This window comes from Lonchura striata, chromosome 4, assembly GCF_050655825.1.
Source record: "Lonchura striata isolate lonStrDom1 chromosome 4, ASM5065582v1, whole genome shotgun sequence".
Taxonomy (NCBI): Eukaryota; Metazoa; Chordata; class Aves; order Passeriformes; family Estrildidae; genus Lonchura; species Lonchura striata.
This window is the reverse complement of record NC_140706.1, coordinates 47,045,496-47,064,319: the sequence shown is the minus strand read 5'-3', so window position 1 is coordinate 47,064,319 and position 18,824 is coordinate 47,045,496. Positions and strand designations below refer to the sequence as shown.

The 18,824-nt window shown below is 41.2% G+C and overlaps 1 protein-coding gene across 9 annotated transcripts in view; it reads right to left on the bottom strand.

The window, feature by feature from the left end:
* Positions 1 to 18,824, bottom strand: part of LEF1 (lymphoid enhancer binding factor 1) — a 70,648-nt gene that overhangs the window by 1,898 nt on the left and 49,926 nt on the right. For 5 of the 9 annotated variants that reach the window (XM_085578099.1, XM_085578100.1, XM_085578101.1 and 2 more), the window contains 3 exons: positions 18,261 to 18,423; positions 15,513 to 15,620; positions 11,856 to 11,904 (listed from right to left, as the gene is read on the bottom strand). In XM_085578099.1, the coding sequence (XP_085434225.1) occupies positions 11,856 to 11,904; positions 15,513 to 15,620; positions 18,261 to 18,423 (320 nt within the window). Of the gene's footprint in view, positions 1 to 11,159; positions 11,201 to 11,855; positions 11,905 to 15,512; positions 15,621 to 18,260; positions 18,424 to 18,824 lie in introns of all 9 variants that reach the window. The other 4 variants (XM_085578102.1, XM_085578103.1, XM_021525491.4 and 1 more) reach the window with 1 other exon arrangement.

Here is an 18,824-nt window from a genome sequence, read left to right as displayed (position 1 = left end):
CCACCCAAAATCTAACGAGTCAGATGTTTTTCCACACATGGACACATGCTCCCCAGTAACTGTTTAGGGATTATTGGTATTTCAGAAAAATCAGCATTAACCTCTAGGTTTCTGTGTACTACTCAACTGCCAAATAAGTAGAAGGTTCAATGAGCAAAGCTTTAGAGTGATCAAAATTCACACAAGAATGCAGTTCAGTGGAGAAGGTAAATGATTTTTCACCAGAAGAGACACAAAATGCTTAGTCACATAAAGATACACTGCCAGCACCTTGAGTCACGCAAGGCAAGACAGAACAAGTTTATGAAGAAATGGTTTGAACCACAAGTCAAACTTCTTTTAGACTAATCATGATAGATAGACTGCTTAAGCCTGCAAGAGCCACAAGCTGAATTAATCAGCAAATTACATTGTGTTACATTTCAGCAGTATTTAAACCACGGCCATTTATAACTAAGCACCTACCTCCCATCTGCCGCATCTTCGATGTAATCCATTACCACACAAAGTGGCTGAGTAGTGTGGCAGCTCCTGAGTAAGGAGTTACACTGCCTCATGCAGTCCAGGGTAGAAAGCCTCTGAAACTGATTTTGTACCCTTTGATTTTAATCAGCGGAAGCTGAGGCCCCAGAATCTTACTAAACAAGTTGACTCCTTATCAGAGGTCACCCATGTAGCTATTGTTATAGTGGAAAGGAAAGTTGAGGACACTTAAGTTTAGCTGCAGACTAAGGTAGAAAAGACCAGCATGAATTTATAGCAAACTGCTCTGTATAGCTTAGGTTTGATGCAGACTCCCTTGTTGCCTATGTAGTGCCATCCCTGATACGTAAGGAATAACTTACATCTGTTGCTGGTAGCCACAAAAGGACATTTAAAGCCACTGAGGCCTCTTAAACAGCACAGCTAAAAGTCCACTGGTAAGCCAGCAGTTTCGACAGAGGTGGTCTGTATTGACTAATTCAGTTCCTATTTCCTCATAAAACCAGCCCATGTCCCAACTAAAAAAAGCCTCCTGAGCTTCCTGCCTTTTTTTAATTTTTTATAAAGTAGCGCAGTGCTCCGTAACACGTGTGGATCAAAGAGCTACGAAGGGCTCTACCTTTCCAAGGAGCACGAAAGAGAGGCCAAGCAAACAGCATAGACATACTGGGGAGAGCACCCTGCAGCTTTATATTTATTTTGTGCCTTTTCATCCCGGCTTTTCAAAGGTTTGGTCCAGGTTGCTCTTCCTGGGAAGGTTTTCCTCTCAGTCTTACATGAAAACATTCAGCTTCCTGTTGAGGAATGGCCTTGAGGCGCCAGGCCAGTAGTTCACAGCAGTCTGATACAAGCGCTGTGATTCAGAGCTACTCCCCATTAGCAGCCAGGAATGTCTACTTCACTGAAGGAAATGAAATGCTCTTCTGTTGAGATGGTTCCCTGCCTCCTCCCCCCTTCCCTTACCAGCAAGCTGTCTTTGAAGTTAGGAGGTTAAAATAACGACCATGGCCTTGCTCTGGCCCTCAGCTTTTTCCAACAGCAGCCATTGCTTCTTTCTCAACCCAGAGGCAGCTTTTGCAGCGCCTGCCTCCTTTCCATAGCTCCTAACTATGCCCAGCTCCTCTAGAGAGGCTGCAGACACCATGGTGGTTCTGAAAGGGGACAGGCACAGGGAAGCCCCATGTATTTTTATTTCCAAGCAGTACAGCAAATTATAGAGTAGCTATCCTGAAAACAGCATCTAGAACCCAGCCTTTCCCCTGCTGCACATTAAGGCTACATGCTGGAAATTTCTTCTACTGCTGATAAACCAAATAATACCTAAAAAATACGAGTGATGATGGTGTTGCCTTACAGATATAAAACAGGTCAAATCAGGATTCTTTTCAAGAAACCACAGGCATGTGCTAAGGAGACTGAAGACTTCCCACATCTAAGGCTTCACTGGGGGGCTGCAGCTGAAGTCTCGCCAGGCGAGGCATGCCCTAGCAAAGCCCAATCCACAAGTGAAGTCGGCACAAATCAAAGACTGCAATTACAGCTCCCTGGCTGTGGTTAGGCTTCAAAGAAAGTGCTGCAAGTCACATTTTACATATGTGAAGTCTTGAGCCTGAGCCACAATAGGAGGCACTGTCTGTGCCATTTACAGTGTACATCAGACTGCAGGAGGAAAGGGGAAAAAGAAAACAGACATACGATTTAAGAATAATGAAGTGCAAAAAGAAAAGCCTTACTATCGAAGTGATAAAACTAATTCAGGAATTGCTACAGTAAAACTAAATTTTTCTAGCAAGCCTGGGCTCAGTGGCTGAGGGGATCACAAGGGGATCCGAAGTCCTCCCCATGCTTCAGAATGAGATGCATGAAGGGTGGGTCTGCAAAGGTCTTGTTCTCCTCCTCTGGTCTTTTAATTTTTCTAGAACAAGGGAGAGAATTATGCAGCTTCATCCAGGTCATGCTAATCAGAAAAGGCTACAGAAAAAGACAGAAATATCCGGGTCAGTACAGGAATAAGCATGGAGTAAAAGAGATACCTAACCCTTCACAGAGGGCAAGGGATATTAAACGTTTTAAATGAGCTATTTTTTTCCTACACCTTTCCCTATCACATTGTTTGGATACAGTTCTAAGGAGACAAAAGACTACATATAACTGGCAGTTACATGTTTGTTTTTTTTTTTAAAGAAAAAAGTTCATCTCCAAACCTGGTACTTCTAGTAACATGGCAAATTTAGGGACCCAAAAGCTGAAACAATAATTTTCTTTGTAAGTAAGTCAAAACGAACATGTTGGACTTACTGCCTGCCATGGTTTATTCAAAACTCCAGAAACCCGGCTATGCAAAACCGGGGCATTATTTATCAGGGCAGTTCATGGTGTTTGTGAAGTCCCTCTGTGTTTTCTTTAACAGCAGAGCTGGAAAGGGTTTCAGGCGCAAGCAGATAGATGCCGGCGCTGCAGTCTGCTCCTCTTCCTGCCCAGCTGTGCCATGGTTTGTGGGTTTAGCCCAAACCAGATCCTTGAGATGTTCAGGGCAAACACAAACAAACACTCCACAACCCTTGTTGTTTCTAAACAAAAAAGCACCTCCCAACAAAACCCCAGTCATTTAAGTAATCCAATTTGCTGCAGGGTCCTACAAGCTGTTACACAACATGGATGGAGAGACCTACGGGAGACAGGAAAAAGCCCTCTCTGTACGAGCTGGATACCAGCAGGCAGCAGAGGAAACATTTTAAGCTGCCTTTGTATTCAAAGAAATGACATAAAATTGTACCAAAAAACTGTAACAGATGCTGCCATGTTGAAACTATGCTACTATGACGTTTTTCTTGCTAACCCCTCCATCCCCCTTGCTACTTTTAACCTTGGTCCATTGCTGCTAACTGTGAATGGAGACTCCAACAGCAAATTATTCACTGCTGTTTTAAATGCCCGGAATTAACTGTCCCTGAAAATACCTTTCCATTAACTACAGGTGCAGCTTGGAGTCCTAACTTCTGTCCTCATAGTTTGACCTCAGCTAGATGCATTAAGTGAGCAGCAGGAATATTCCTCCCACAGCCTTCCCAAGCCAGAGACCTCTTCCAGAGCAGATTAGTTTCAGCACAGAAAATGCCCAGGTATTTTAGGGTTTCCATTTTGTGCAGCTGATGGCAATGATGCCAAGCAGGTGTGGCTCTTATCAAAGGCCCCCAGTGTAGGCAGCACAAAACTACAAGCTCTATCACTTAGCTAGAATCTTTGAAATTATCTTACTGGAAGACCCAAGACATGTTTTTCCTGTTGGGTGTGGGAGGGGAGAGAGGCTCCATGTTTATAATAAAAACCAGATTGCCTCTAGACAGCTGTCTCTAGCAGCTTCTTAAAGTGGAACACTATCCTAAAGGCGAGGAAGAGGGAGGAAGAAACCAGCTTGTCTCCTTTCTGTATCTTTATGTCATATAATAAATATTCAGAAGACTATTTTTTAAATTACTTTATTTCTAGACTGAGAGCTAGGAGCACTGAAATTGCTACTTCAGTTTTCACCTGCTGTAACAGAGAAGAACATAAGGTATTGCTAAAGCAATAAGTGAAAATTCTTTCAGAAGAAAGAAATAATATGGGTACAGTTTCCTTTGTAGATCTTTTTTTTCCTGCCACAATTAAACATAGGTTAGAATTTACAGTACTTTGAAAGACAATCTCAACTGTTAAATCTTCAGATACACGGAATAATTTAAATACTTGCTTTCATTAAACCAAAGGCAAGTCAGTACATGTAACCTGAATATTTTCTTAAACTTCCATCAACTCTTCTACACACAAGCATCCACAGAGCAACACTACAAGCATAAGAAAAACAGTACACAGAAACCACTGCAGAATTCAAACATACCAACTTCACTTTGATGCAATTAACTCATCTCATCATAAAATCTCTACTGGTCCAAAATACACAACAGGAAGTCTGTATACCTCAAAAGACACACATATGTGAACAAAACCAACTCCTCATAGAAATCTATTCTGTGTAGTTATTTTGGCAATAATATTTTACCATATGCAATTTCAGGTATCCCTGAGAGGAATCACTTAAGGCTCACTTAAGCCTACTTAACTCTCTTCAAGCCCTGATCCCACTGCACTGATGCCTGTAGCAAGAACACCAGTTCAGAGATAGTCGCTGGTACCATTTTCCCCAGTTGCCTCTAACCCTGCTCACAAACTATTCCCCGGTGCCAGTGACACTTCACTGGTGTGAACATTTGCTCCGACCTCTGGAAGGAGGAGCTGAAAGCTCTTCTCCTGAAAGCTCTCACTAAAGCCCATAACATCTCACTGACTTGCCAGGCTCACGTTTTAACTGGCCAGACACTGGTGCTTCAGCTGGCCATGCTATGAGCTTCCTTCCTTGTACAGCTTTTCAAGCTACAAAACAGCTTTTCAAAACTGTCTGTATGGTACAGTCTTAACAAGTGGGTAAAGGATCAGATATTTAGAAGATGACTTGCATAAAAAATTCTTAAAGTGGAGGATTAAGGAACTGACTGGTATGAGAAAGTTTGATCTATTAGCAGTGGCTTTTGCAATATTGTGGTTAAGGCTCTTTGGTTTTGATCTGTTCTTTTGGTTAGTTTTGTCTTCAGGACAGCTAGGTTTGCATTCATGTATTTCTTCTGATATACAGAACATAATCTTTAAACATAATCTCTAAGATCAGAGGCAAATGGAAGCAAAACTCACTGCTAGGGTATACTAGGGTTTGCTAAGTTTTGACAGAATTGCAGTTGAATACAAGTCTGTTGAAATTACAAGATAGATTTCACCCACACTTAAGTCTCCACAAACAAATGGGAATGACTTTGACAGTGTCATAAAAGCTTGCTTTCTAGCTCATCAGGAACACAGTATCAAAAACTAATTTTGAAATTTTTCATGTAAATACACTAAAAAAAGTGAAACTGCAGTGCAGGCCTGAGAAAAACACTAAAATTCTGAAGTTTGCTTCTCATTGGAATTGAAACAACACTTCAAAACCTTACATCTTATTTACAAAACAGTTTGTTTCTACAGAGTTTTTCTCATGATCTTAGACTTCTCAGTCTGGTGGCGAGTTTACTAAATCCACCAAAATACACCGTTTTTATCCAGAGAAGAATGGTGCACCAGCAGTCAACTCCCTGTTCCCACCCTATCCCACAGGAAGAGTTAGAACAATAGTTGTCCCACTGCTCTCCTTCATTCTTGCCCAAGCCGCCTACTGCTAACACCTCAGAAGTGAAATAAGAAGGGGTTTTTGATCACTTGTGAATGTGGTTAATTTCAAACTTCATTAAGCATCATTAATTTCACAGTAGGTTCTGCAACTTGAGTATCTCCAAAAACAAACACATATATTAACCTCCTGAATTACCTATTTTTATCATTTGTCAGTGTAAATTTAAAATATAAAAATATGAAGATCAGCTTCATAACTGACCATGCTGCACTTACTTTGCAATAATCCTTACCATGTTTTCTTATTTCTCTAATTCCATTGCTGACTATCTAGTTGAAAGTGTTCTGATGTTCTTTAATTTGTAAAACCTATGCTTTGCTACTACCCTCACTTACCACTCCCACAGCATGACTGCACTGAAAATAGCCCTTCCTTGCTTCCTTCCTTCCTTCCCTTCCCTATCCTTCACAAGGGATAATAATGGGAAGCGGGGACCTGGGTCTGCTCTGCTGCACCACTCCCAGCAGGTGTCAGTGCCCCTCTGTACCTGCCACCTGCATGGGGCCACAGCTTCTCTTCAGGTTTGCTCTTCTGACCTTTTCCTTGATGTCAGAGAGCCTGGAAGAGAGGAGGGCTTCTGTCTTTCACCCCAGCAAGATCAATGTCAGGTCAGAATTAAGTTTCTGGAGGGACACACAGGAGGGACAGAGTGACATGCAGAGGGATGCAGGCAGGTCAATCCCAAGCACAAATACAGGCTGGGTGGAGAATGGACTGAGAGCAGCCCTGTGGAGAAAGACTTGGGGGTGTTGGTGGAAGGGACTCAGCCATGTGCACTCACAGCCCAGAAAGTGAGTGGTATCCTGGGCTGTATCCAAAGCACCATGGCCATCAGAGAAAGGGAGGGGATTCTGCCCCTCTGCTCTGCTGTGGTGAGACCCCACCTGCAAGTGCTACATCCAGCTCTGGGGTCCCCAGCAGTAACAGCACATGGATGTGTTGGACTGGTCCCAAAGGAGGCCACAAAGATGCTCAGAGGTCTGGAGCGGCTCTCCTCTGCAGATAGGCTGTTCAGCCTGGAGAAAGTTCCAGTGAAACCTTAGAACAGTTTCCCAGTCCCTAAAGGAAAGCTGGAGAGGGACTTCTTACAGGAATGGCTTTAAACTGACAGAGGATAGGTTTAGATTGGATATTACAAAGAAAATTCTTTAATGTGAGGGTGGTGAGGCCCAGGGAAGCTGCCCCATCTCTGGAAGTGTTCAAGGCCAAGTTTGATGAGGCTTTGAATAACCTGGTGTAGTGGAAGGTGTCCCTGGCTATGGCAGGGGGGCATTGGAACAAGATGATTTTTAAGGTCCCTTTCAGTCCTAACCATGATCTGTCTGAGGGCTACAAAATTTTTCTATGGAAATTTTATGCCTATGTGAAATAATACAAATATTTTAATCCAGAAAATTTTCTTCTGCTTATTCTGTCCTTCTCGCCTGTGCTGAAGGCCACTATTCATGGGCAAAATGGGGAATAGGGAAGTATGGGTCACACAGGAAACAGTTTTTAAAGCAAACTAGGACAAATTTCTGCACCACTATCACCACACACATTCTCACAGAGACTAACTTCTGTGCAAGTTCTCTTCCACTGTTTAAAGCTTCTGAGCAGTCAAGAACTATGGGAAAGGGTGGAGCATTTGTTTCAATTTGAACTACTCCAGGAGCAATTTCAAGAGCACTGGAAAACCCAGGTTTGAAAACAAGCCTCAGAAAGGAAGGTACCACATCCTCTTTGCATCTTGTTTTCTCAGATGCTGGCCAGAAACCCATGACCACAGTCATCAGACACTTATTTTCCACACTATTCTGGCTGTGGACTGGTCCACTTTATAGTCTGCTTTCACAGCCTCACTCCTTTTTAATTTTATGTAATAGGAAAAACATAATCCAGTCATAAATTACTGCCTAAAAATCACTTCTGTGCTGAAATTTGGCTCCAATTTCCACATAGGAAGTTTAAAATGCTAAGATAATTCATTGTTCAAAGTTAAATGGTCTTAATCTGATCCTTTTAAGTACTTCTGATTTCAAATCAGTATTAGTTAAGTTTTTTTGGTTTTGAAAGCTTTGCTAATGTAGATGATAATTGTCATGGAATTTTGCAAGTCACAAATAAACTTCTCACAGGTTTTCAGATGTCTATTAAGCTCCTCTATCACTCTTTTTAGCCCTTGAAGATATGCCAAAACACAATATTACATTATGTAGTTTCCCAATTCCATCCTGCCATATGTTGAATGATATGCCTTTTAGAGTTCTGTACAGAACAAGCCATAAGAAATTAAGTATTTCCATGCTGCAGAACGAAGAGGAATTTTTGTTAGTACCCTTCTATTCCCTTACTGATTTCAAATACTCAAGAGATGTTAAAAATCACCTTTCTTTTTTCTTCCAAAAGTCAGATTTGATAGGAAATTAGAAATCTCCACTTCCAAGACAGAATTGGTCCTATTTACAAATCACCTAGAAGGCTGTGCTTAAAGTAAAAAAAACATCTTTCAGAAAGGTGCTCAATGGGTGATCTCTACATTGTCCTTTATCTTAGCTTTCCTCATTTCCCCTTCCCTCCCTGGCCTTGCCTCAATTTATTATTAGCACTATTAGGTTTAATTCCACTCTTGGTTAATTTCAAAAGAAGAGAATAAATAAGAGTTATTTTTTCAATAAATCACAGTTATTTCAAACAGTGTGTTGGGCCATGCCAACTGCAAACAAAATCCTTCCTGGGACAGTTCCACAACTCTTGAGGACACTCTTTGGAGTAACCCAGGAAAATATAGCAAAGACATACAGAGGGTCACAGTATTCCTAGAGCACTCTGAAGTGTTTTACAAATTGGCCATTCAGTAGATTGGAGATTACAGAACTCAGTTAAATCCTAAGAAGTGAAGCCATAAGATGCCTCCTGCTGTGTACAACTCTTGGAAAAGGGGCAACTTAATGCTATCAACCTTGAGTTTACCGCTCTAATTATGTTCAAGTCAAAAAGCAGGACTACAGGTCCACCTTAAAAATCAATTACTGGGTGATTGTTCAAGGACAAAAAAAAACCCAAAACAACAAAAACCCCACACCCAAAACTTTCACAGTATCTTAAATCATGTCTGTTTGTATGTCTCTTCCGTTACTTTCCTCTGAACATCCCACCACACAACCCTCCCACCATTTCATCCTTCTCACTTACATCACTGTAATTACAGCCCTGGCTGATCTCCTTTGTGCTGATCTTGAGATTCTTTCTTTGGTCTTGCCACCTACTCATTTCTGATTCTTCTCAGATAACAGAACGCTTGTCTCCTTCCCAGACCTCCCACCCTCCTTCTTCCTCTTCCTTACAACATCCATGCAAGTAAGAAAACTATTCCCAAACTTATTATCTCCATCCAGTAAAGACTACAACAGCTCTGCTGTGGGCCTGGTAAGATATTATGCTTGTGGGCAAAACATTCTTTGGATTAGGCTTGCAGAGGGCAAGAGTCTTAACCTTCAGAAGTTTGCTTTGAAGTCTGGTTGATTAAGGTTCCCTAAATCGTTCTGTGCATCTACTTTCAGGAAGAGCACATCTGTACATCTCCAGTGCAGATCATTCACTCAGCATGAAACACTTAGTGAGGCTGCCTTCACATTCATATATGGACTCAACAGCACACTTCCCTGAAGAACATACACTACTGTTCTCAGACTCTCTGTTACAAATTGCCTGAAGATAGAGAGACAGATATTGCCAACTGTTTCCACACTGTTCAAAGCCTAAGAGCACACAAGAAGGCAGGAGTGTAAAGGTCAAAGGGAGAGAAAAAAAACCCACACTCAGAACATTCAACCTGTAATACAGAAAATGCAGAGAAACTCCAACAAAAGTAGGTCAGCATAGGCAAGACTGTAAGGCATCCAAGAAACAAAATATTCCCTGTTTTTATGCTGTCACTTGAACCTTAGTTGTATTCCAATCCTAATCAAGTGCTCTGCATGAGTTCAGATAAAATTATGCGTATTTTGCCTACTGGTACTGTGTTAGGATCAAAGTGAAAAATATTCACACCAGTCATGGACCTGGACAACTAAACTAAAATATCAATTATAAAACTCAACGTTAAAGCACTTTCTTTTTCAGTAGGTATAATGCTCTAAGTCATGATATTTTACAGCTACATTTGTTGTACAGGCTACAGAACCCCAACACTGCAATCCACATCTCAAATCAGCATGACTCAGGCACATTGCAAAGAGCAAGGCTGCCTGCTTGCCTGAAAAGCTTCTGCTTATTACTAAGAAAAAAGAGCACACATTTTGCCTTTTCACTCTACTTCAGCTTTAAGAAAACCCAACAAACAAACCACCAAAGTCCTGTCTTAACCAAGTTTAGACTAACCAGCATAATGGCATAACTTCAGAAGAGGCCTGAATCATGCTGACTGCTGACTGACACGGCACAGAGGAAAGTGAAGTTGGCTTTCTCAGGCTTAAAGTCCAAGCAGAGCAGAGGGCCAACAGGACTGTTTGCTGACTACTCTTGAGTGCCACAGTGGCCAAACAAGGCAGAGGAAGAGAGGACAGAGCCCATTTCTGATACAGTGCATAGGTGATTTTCAAGGTGTTTTTTGTGTTTTTGGTTTTTTTTTTTGCATGATTCTTGGAATTCTTGGGGCTCTCCCAAGTACAATTAGACAGTTTAGAAGCAACTATTATTTCAAATTAATGCCTTTCTTACTAGAAAATACATCACACTGAGAGAAAGACAAGAACCAGCCTTCCAACACAGACACTGAGAAATTAGCATCTCACTGTGGTACTGTGTGCACTCACAAGCTGACTAGATGGTATTATTGCACATGTGTAACCACTAATCATTCCACCCTCAGTGCAGGTAATATGATATAAAGAAAGAAAACACATGCTGGAAATACAACCACAAAAAACCCCAACCTGCACCACACATGAAATACCACGGTACAGCTGTGGGAGAAATTCTTGAAACAACTGAAATACAGTCCCATTTTCTTAGCAGGTGTTTTGTTAGTATACAGGTGAATGAATTTTTTTTAAAGGTGTACCCAGCCAGGCAGAATCTTATTGATGTCAGGACATAAAATGTGTTTCAAAGCCAGCATCTACCCTGCTCTTATGAGCTGTGACAGTTTGGGAGGGCTTGCATCACTTAATAAACCCATCCCTGGTTCACAGGCAGACTTGCAGTGAGTCAGTGAGGTGTGATCAATTTGAAAATATTATGGTTAAGCAGTGAAATGGTGAACTCCTAATAGATAGCCGGTATAAAAACCATCAGTAATCAAAGTAACATTAGCTTTGGGATATGATAGTTCTGCAATTTTTGCTAAATTCATATTCTTGCATAAAATTTATAAGAAGGCTTATTTTACAATTCAGTTTTATCAGCAGGAAAGCTTTAGAGATGTTCTTACCATGCTTCAGATGTAGGCAGCTGTCATTCTGGGGCCTGTACCTGTAGAAGATTGTTTTCCTTTAACAAATTTCTGTTACAGAGTTTTTGCACATTCCAAGTAAGTTTGTTTGCTACAGTGTTACATGGAATTTTTTTGTGTTTTTTGGTTTCGTTGTTTGGGTTTTTTTATGGTTCTTATACCAGCCATTTTGTATTGGGGAAAACAGGGTGTTTCTTTATATATATTTTAAAGGCAACGAGGAGACCTCACTGATGCTTTTAGCCAACCTACTAGCAGCTGTTAGTGTACAAAGAAATGTAAAATACAGTGAGATAAAATACAGTTACTACAAAAGGTCTGTGTAAAGTTTCCAGTGCCCAAAAATACCACACAAGTATCTGAGACATAGTTAAGTCTAAAGATGATACAACATGGATTGAGGAAAAAAGCAAAGGCAAAACAGGACAGTGATTGCAGCAATGCGTAAGTTCAGCCAAAGATGTTGATGCCATCAGGACTGCTGCTCAGAAAGGTGTAAGGGAAAGGAGGCAGGAGTTGTGTGCATGTTCACAAGCTTACATTCCAAGTGAAATATCTTAAAACATCCATCAGAAGCAAGGGTTAGACAAAAGCTCGTAAAAATTAAATAGCGCAAGCCCTGGTTTCTAAAATAGACCTGAGGTGAATGGCAAGTAAGAGGTGTTCATGGCCTACCTGATGCCGATTCCTGCAACTTTTCTCTCTTCCTCTTCTTTTTCTTCCCCTGGAAAATAGGAAATTTTATCATGCCATTACATTCACAGAACTTCTTTTTTGTCACTTACCTCACAGCAAAAGTCATCTGGACACTGAAAATGTTAGAGGGAAACACCCAATTATTTTCAGGGTAGCTTTTCTATCCCACTTTTAACTAGTTCAATGGTAACAAAGTTTGCTCTGAGCATCTATGGAGAAATATGCACATCAGCAATACATGTATTTATATCCACATGGAATTACGATTTCTGGCAGTTTTTCAAGTAACACTGGCAGCCGCAAGCACTGAAAAGACTTCTTACGCTCAATAATCTGATGACACGTATGTTGATATCATAATTTATGGCTCTTATAAGAACTCTTCACACATTCAAATACTTACACTGTCATACATGGTAGGAGCAGACAGGGTGTTGAAAGTACCTAGGACAACCATGACTTGTCCCCAGGGTGCAAACCAGCCAACTAAAACCATTCTGATAATGCTGGTACCTGAACAAAAGCCAAGTCTGGTGTGGCTGTGCCTGGAGAGCACACTCTGCAATAACCAAACAGCAGGGACTGTACAGCAGAGCACCCTTAACATGGCTGAAGTGCAGAACTCGAATGCCTGGCAGCTGTCTTTTTGAGAGACCACACTGGCCACAGCCTGCCAACCTACACACTCAGCCTTCTTCTGCACCCCATCTATGGAAGTGGCCACAGCTCCTGCTTCACACAGTCTGTCAACTGAAACGAAAGGTCAGCTTAGACCCACAATTTTAAACCTCAATCATCTTGCATCACCCTAACTACCACTGATATTCCTCCATATGTCTTGTCTTTATTGCCCTCTATAATCAGTGAAAGTTTTTTGTGTGTGTTTTAAGGAAAAATCATATCCGTTTATATTTTAAAGAAGCTTCCAGACAGGCTGCAAGAGATGAGTTCTGGCAAAGGCTGTGCAGTTTCTGTGAGCAGGGCTGCAGCCTGCTGCCCATCCTCTGGCCCCCCATTCTCATGGCTGGCAGCTGCATGTCTCAGCACAGAGCATGCCACATACACAGTGGCCTCAGAGGGGAAAGGCTGAGGTGATGGGACACATCTTTCTATGAGCTGGACCTGCAAGGTGCAGGGATGGACAGTGGGTGATATGAGAAACCACCTCAAACCCCTGCAGTGCTCACTGAGTGACAGACAGCAAGGGAGGACTCCAAATACAGGCTGCAGTGAAGCTCCAGCACATGGACTTAAGTAGCCTCCACTCTGCTCTGACAGTCTGGGCCTGCCTGACTCTCAAGCTCCTGTCCTTATTTATCCCAAGGCTGGCAACAGGGCTGGGCAATGCCTTGTGAGCACTAGAAGTTGCCTGTGAGACTAGAAATTGGAAAACACATTCCAAGGGCTCTGGGGAACCCCTAGCAATATGTTTTATCACTTAGGCACCAAGGCAGTACTTTTTTAGAGAGGAAAGTGCATTCATGCAGATGTTAACATGGAAAAGTAATGGGAGGAAAATTTGTTTTATTCTCTATGTCAGTTTGACTTCAAGTGCTAAAACATAAACTGAAAGCTGATCTGAGATCTACCTATGAGATAAGACACGTGAACAAACAGAAGACTGGGCTGAAAACGAATTGTCAGCATTCCCAAGTAAAATATTTTCTGACAACTGCAGCACACATAGACCCTCACATTGTGAAAACATTGTGCTTCTTATGTCTCACACAATTTTGCATGACTGCTTTGGGTATCAGGAATAATAACATATGAAAAAGATAGTTTCAACAGTTGAATAACAATGTTTAACATTTTCTGCAAATTCCTAAAATCTGGAATAACCAGGCAAACCAATATAGAAGAACTAAAACCAAACAGTATGCATTTTTTACTTGCACCATTTTGTGAAACAGAAGAACCACCCCTAAGTCACTTCCAACCCTCAAAATAGTGGAGTAATACCTGTGCTAAATAATTACTTTTTGACTTAAGCAGTCAAAAAGTGAAAATTATTTCACTTTTTGGCTGCTTAAGTTAGGAAAACCGAACAGGAAAAAAAAAAAAAAAAGCCATATATCTGAAAAGTTTTCAGTGATAAACGGTGCTCTCCTATGACCACTGATTGACCACCACTGCAGAACATGTGCATTCCTGGAGAGGCAGAGGGGAGGGCTGCAAGAGGAAGCTAGCAGAGTTCTTCATTGTAGCATACAGGACTGGAGTATGTCAGAGCTATACTTCCACACAGGATGTAGGCTGGAAGCACATCAAAGAGGTAACTCATACGTGCCACCTCACACACTCCAAATGTCTGTCAAGGCATTTAAGAAACCGCAGGTCCACTGCTTGTGCTGTGTGGCATAGGCTGGGGCAGAACACAGGGCTCTCAAAGCCAACATGACCAAACATCACAGGACCATCTTGAAGCTTGATGTCCAGTAAGCACAAGCTGACAAGACTCCAAAGTGGTGTGATTTTCTAGCAAGTAAATTTGGGACAAGCTACACCCCCTTGTTTCCAGGGAGTCTTTCCCTAAAACCCTGTTTGTTCCCAACTATATTTCAAGGCAGCTGTTGACACGGTCTGGCTACTAGAAATAAACTCTACCTGTGTACTGTCACGACAGTTTTTTGCCATATAAAACAGACAGAAAGAAGCTGCTAGGGCTTTCAGTTGTGTCTGTGCTTACAAAACTGGGCATGCATGTCAGCAAGACCAGGACATTTCCTTCAGAGATAATCACATAGTTTCTGTGTCAATGCATACTGTGCCAGTTTCTACAGTTTCTGTTAACACTGTGTTTAAGTACCTCAATCCTTAATGTCCAAAGACATCACTGAAGTAGAGAAAAACTACTGTCCCCCTAATGCAGAAAGAAAATTGAGCCAGATATAGCACGTACATTTCCTATCCCAGTGGATGGTGTCGCATCTAATAGAGGGACAGGAGGAGGCTCAGATCTCAGGTTAGCATCAGTCTCTCAGGACTGCAGCTTCTGAGTTTGATATCATCATATCTGGCTACACTGACAGCTCATTGTAGGCACCAGAGTGTAACCATGCAGTGCAGACTATTTGATATTTAATTATCAAACAGGAGTAACTGTAAGAAAACTTCTTAACATATACATATATCTATGTATAACAGCAGGCTCTACCATGAAGGTTACTTATACAAGATTTGCACAAATGGACTGTTCTGACTTAATTTCAGCTGCAGTTCAATCTGCATTGAGACCCAGTTCTCCTGAAGGCAAGACATCCCTTTTTTCTCAGCTCTGAGAAACATTTCTGCATAAGTGATCAGATAGAAAATGATGGAAAATTCACAGTTGTACAGTACAACATGAGCTTCCAGACAATATTGGCCACTGTCTTAGGAAAAAAACTTTCCATGCTATTTTTTCCCCTCAAAAACTGTGAATTTCATAACAAGCATCTCAACAACAACAAAATCCTAAGTTTTCTGGGTGCTTGAAGTGAAAACAAATATAAGGTTTATGTTATACGTATGTTTACCATCCCTTCATCCAGAACTTTCCCCAAGTTACTGAGAAAAAGAAGAAACAATAATAATTTTAGAAGTTACAAAAAGAAAGTGATTTTTTTTAAAAGAACCTTCAAGTGAGTGACTTACATAGTTGTCTCTTGCAGACCAGCCTGGATAAAGCTGCATGTGTAGCTGCCTTTCTTTACGAGCTAGTTCATAATATTTTGCTTGTTCTTCACGGGAGAGAGCATGCCACTGCAAACAAAATAAACACACCTTTAGACTAGGAACTAACTTATACCTAGGCAACAGATGACTTGAGCAAGTGTTTTAGTGACTTTGATTCAGTCCTTCCCCACTGCAAAAATGAAATCCATTAGCAATTACAAGCACCTGTGTTTATTAATGACTTTCAAACATTTGTCAGCTCTGCAACTGCCAAGTGCCTTGAGCAAGACAAAATTATTTATGGAAACATGGCTTACCAAATAATCTGCTAACTGAACCGTGCTCTCCCAACACTACTTAAAAAAACCAACAACAAACAAACAAAAGCAAACCCCAACAAAAAAACAGCAACAAAAACAGCCTTTAGGTCCTGATAGAACTGAGAAGGAGTTTGTGCTGCTTTTAAAGGGCAGCAATCTCCCTGTGACAGAAGGGTCTGCTGTCTTGGTTTCAAGCAGCAACTAGATACAAATTTTCAATGCCAACACAGAAGGCTTTTTGTGCACCAGCACCCTTTTTCTAAAAATCAACTTCTAAGTATTGAACTTTAAGGTAACTGCTTTCTGACTGAAAAAGGAAATGGCAACTCCAAATTTTCACAGATAAAAAAATCACAGAACTACATTCTTACAAGTTACATGAGTTGACCTTTGTAGCCAAGCGGGAATAAATTTCCTGGTTTCATGTACTTAAAAATAAAAACAGCCTGCAAAATAAAAGGCAAAAAAAAACCCTCACAACCTGCACATTTGGAAAGTACCAGCTACATTAGTATCTAGTACTTTTGTTCTTGTTGAAACATCTATCATAGGCCCGAACCAAGAAGAGTAAAGGCCTCTTATTTCAAATTAAGTTCCACTGCTGCAGCATTAGATGCATCTTTTTGTTTGACAACATCCATGGGGAAGTAAGGGGAGAAGAAGTGATTAAAAAAAATCCAAAAACCCAATCCAAAAAGACAAACAATCATTAAGAAATCATTAAGACACTCATACAAGACTAACATACAGAACTGAGATTTCAGATCAGATCACATTTGTATGATTTAATGTGTTGTTTGGTTCACATTGGAGGATGTGAACTAAAGCTCTTGTCTGCCTTGACTTGGCAAGTTGGATGTGTTATTGAGAGCACAGCAGTGCAGCCTGTCTGCAGCTCTCAAACTACACATGCACATTCTAAAACTGGAAGGTGGTGAGCCCAATGCTGTGGTATCAGGGAGCCTGGCAGCATGCAAAGTGTCAGTTCATAAGAACAGAGGTGTTTCCTCCCCTGGGACAGCACAGGGTAAATAATGACCAGGACCAAGCAATTGGATAACTCATGCCTCATTTGCATCACAGGAAAAGTGGAATTTGAGGTACTTTCATGGAGAACAGTAACTTGAATAGAGGAGTCCAAGCTGCAAAAAAATGCAGGCAAAAAAGCCCTCGGTCTGATTCCTTACCAAAACAGAGTTAAATAAGCCACTGCCCTGGTTCAGGCCACGAAAACAAGGCTGACACAACTAAGATCAATCATCTGGGGATTGCCATCACCTGTAAGGGTAGTTCACAGATCACAGAATACTGTGAGTTGAAAGGGACTCTAAAGGATCATCAAGTCCAACTCCAAGATCCTAGAGGCTTGCATGAAAGCATGGAAAAGGCAAGTACCAAGATGTCCTTTAAGGAGAGGTAACAAAAACAACAGAAACCATAAGACTACATGAACTAGGACAAGTACCAGTAGATTTCTGCTCTGTTTGGAGGGGGAAGTCTTCCAACTAATATAAAAGGAGCACTCTAAGGTCATGTATAAATTTCCCATTTAAAATACAGGGTTTTCAGAGTCACAGTGCCTCAATACTGCCTTGGTCAGTGATCAAAAGGAGGTGTTCACCGGGAATTTGAATAATCCCTACTCGAACTCAGATTGATACAAAAGTCACACCTTTCCTCATTTCTGGGAGTCAATTGCAGAATGAACATTTACATCTGCTGCCTTCCCTTGGAAGAACAACACTGGCAAGAGAACAGAAAGGCTGTACTGAGTTGGCCTGCATAGGGTTTTTTGTGAATGTGGACAGTACAAAACACAACTAACAATGCCACAGAAGCATACAGCACTCAGTAAGGCTCTGGTACATGAACTGAGATCATCAGAATTTGGCTGATGACTTCAGTGGCATTCAAAACTTGGTGGAAGGTGGCTGGGAAGGTTCCTGAGCAACCTGATGTAACTGGACCTGCTTTGTGCAGATGTTGGACTACACAACCTCTATGGGTCCCTTCCAACCTGCACAACTACAACTGGATCATGTTATTTTCACTTTTGAGTTTCATCTCCAGAGGCATCCAGTGTTAATCTTTTGAATGATCCCTTCCTGCCCTGATGGACAGCATCCTAAGGGAGGACCCAGAATGTGACTTAAATGCTCCTTCTATGTGTGACTCAGGGTATTTCATGTCTGAGATGTTGACACCGTAATGTGGGTGGAACAAACACAAATTTGATGACGTTCCTAATGCTGAAAAAAGAAAATCAAGATACTGCTTTTATTTTTGTTGCATGTTTTATCTTCTACAGGTAATTTGATAGTTGCACATCAGTTATCACCTGTAACCCAGCTAAAGGGAAACACAAATTAGCAGCACACGTGAGCACTCAAAACACTCCTGTACATACCCTTCTGCCAAGGATCTGGTTGATAGCTGCGCTTTCTTTCAGAGTACACTCTGCTACAACATTTGCTCTCATTTCTTTCATGTACAACATGAAAGCATTCAGAGGTTTCTTAATATGAGGTCTTTTTGGCTCTTGTTCTTTTCTCTGTTCATGCTGAGGCTTCCTAAAACGTGGTTGGGAAAGGGAAAGGAAAGGATAAAAAGCATTAATTTGCCTTCAACCTAAAAAGATACAGTGGAAAATTACTAACTTTTGGTTACAGTAGCACTCAAGTAGTAGGAAGGAGAATTTCAGTGGTCATGTCCCATCCACTTTCATATCTTTTAATTTAATACTCAGGGAGGACATCAGGTTGACATTTGCTATCAAGTAACATTTCATCTGTGAATCTGCTCCAAAAGTGTGTCAGTTCTCTTTTTGAAAGGCTATCCATGGTACCCTAAAAAATCACTGCTTCAGGCAGGAAAATAGTTTCCTCTAATGAAGAAGCTATTTTCTTTACCTTCTTCTTTCCTAGGTCTTTTGCCTTTGAGTACTAAGCAATGAGACTGCTTTTTACTAGCG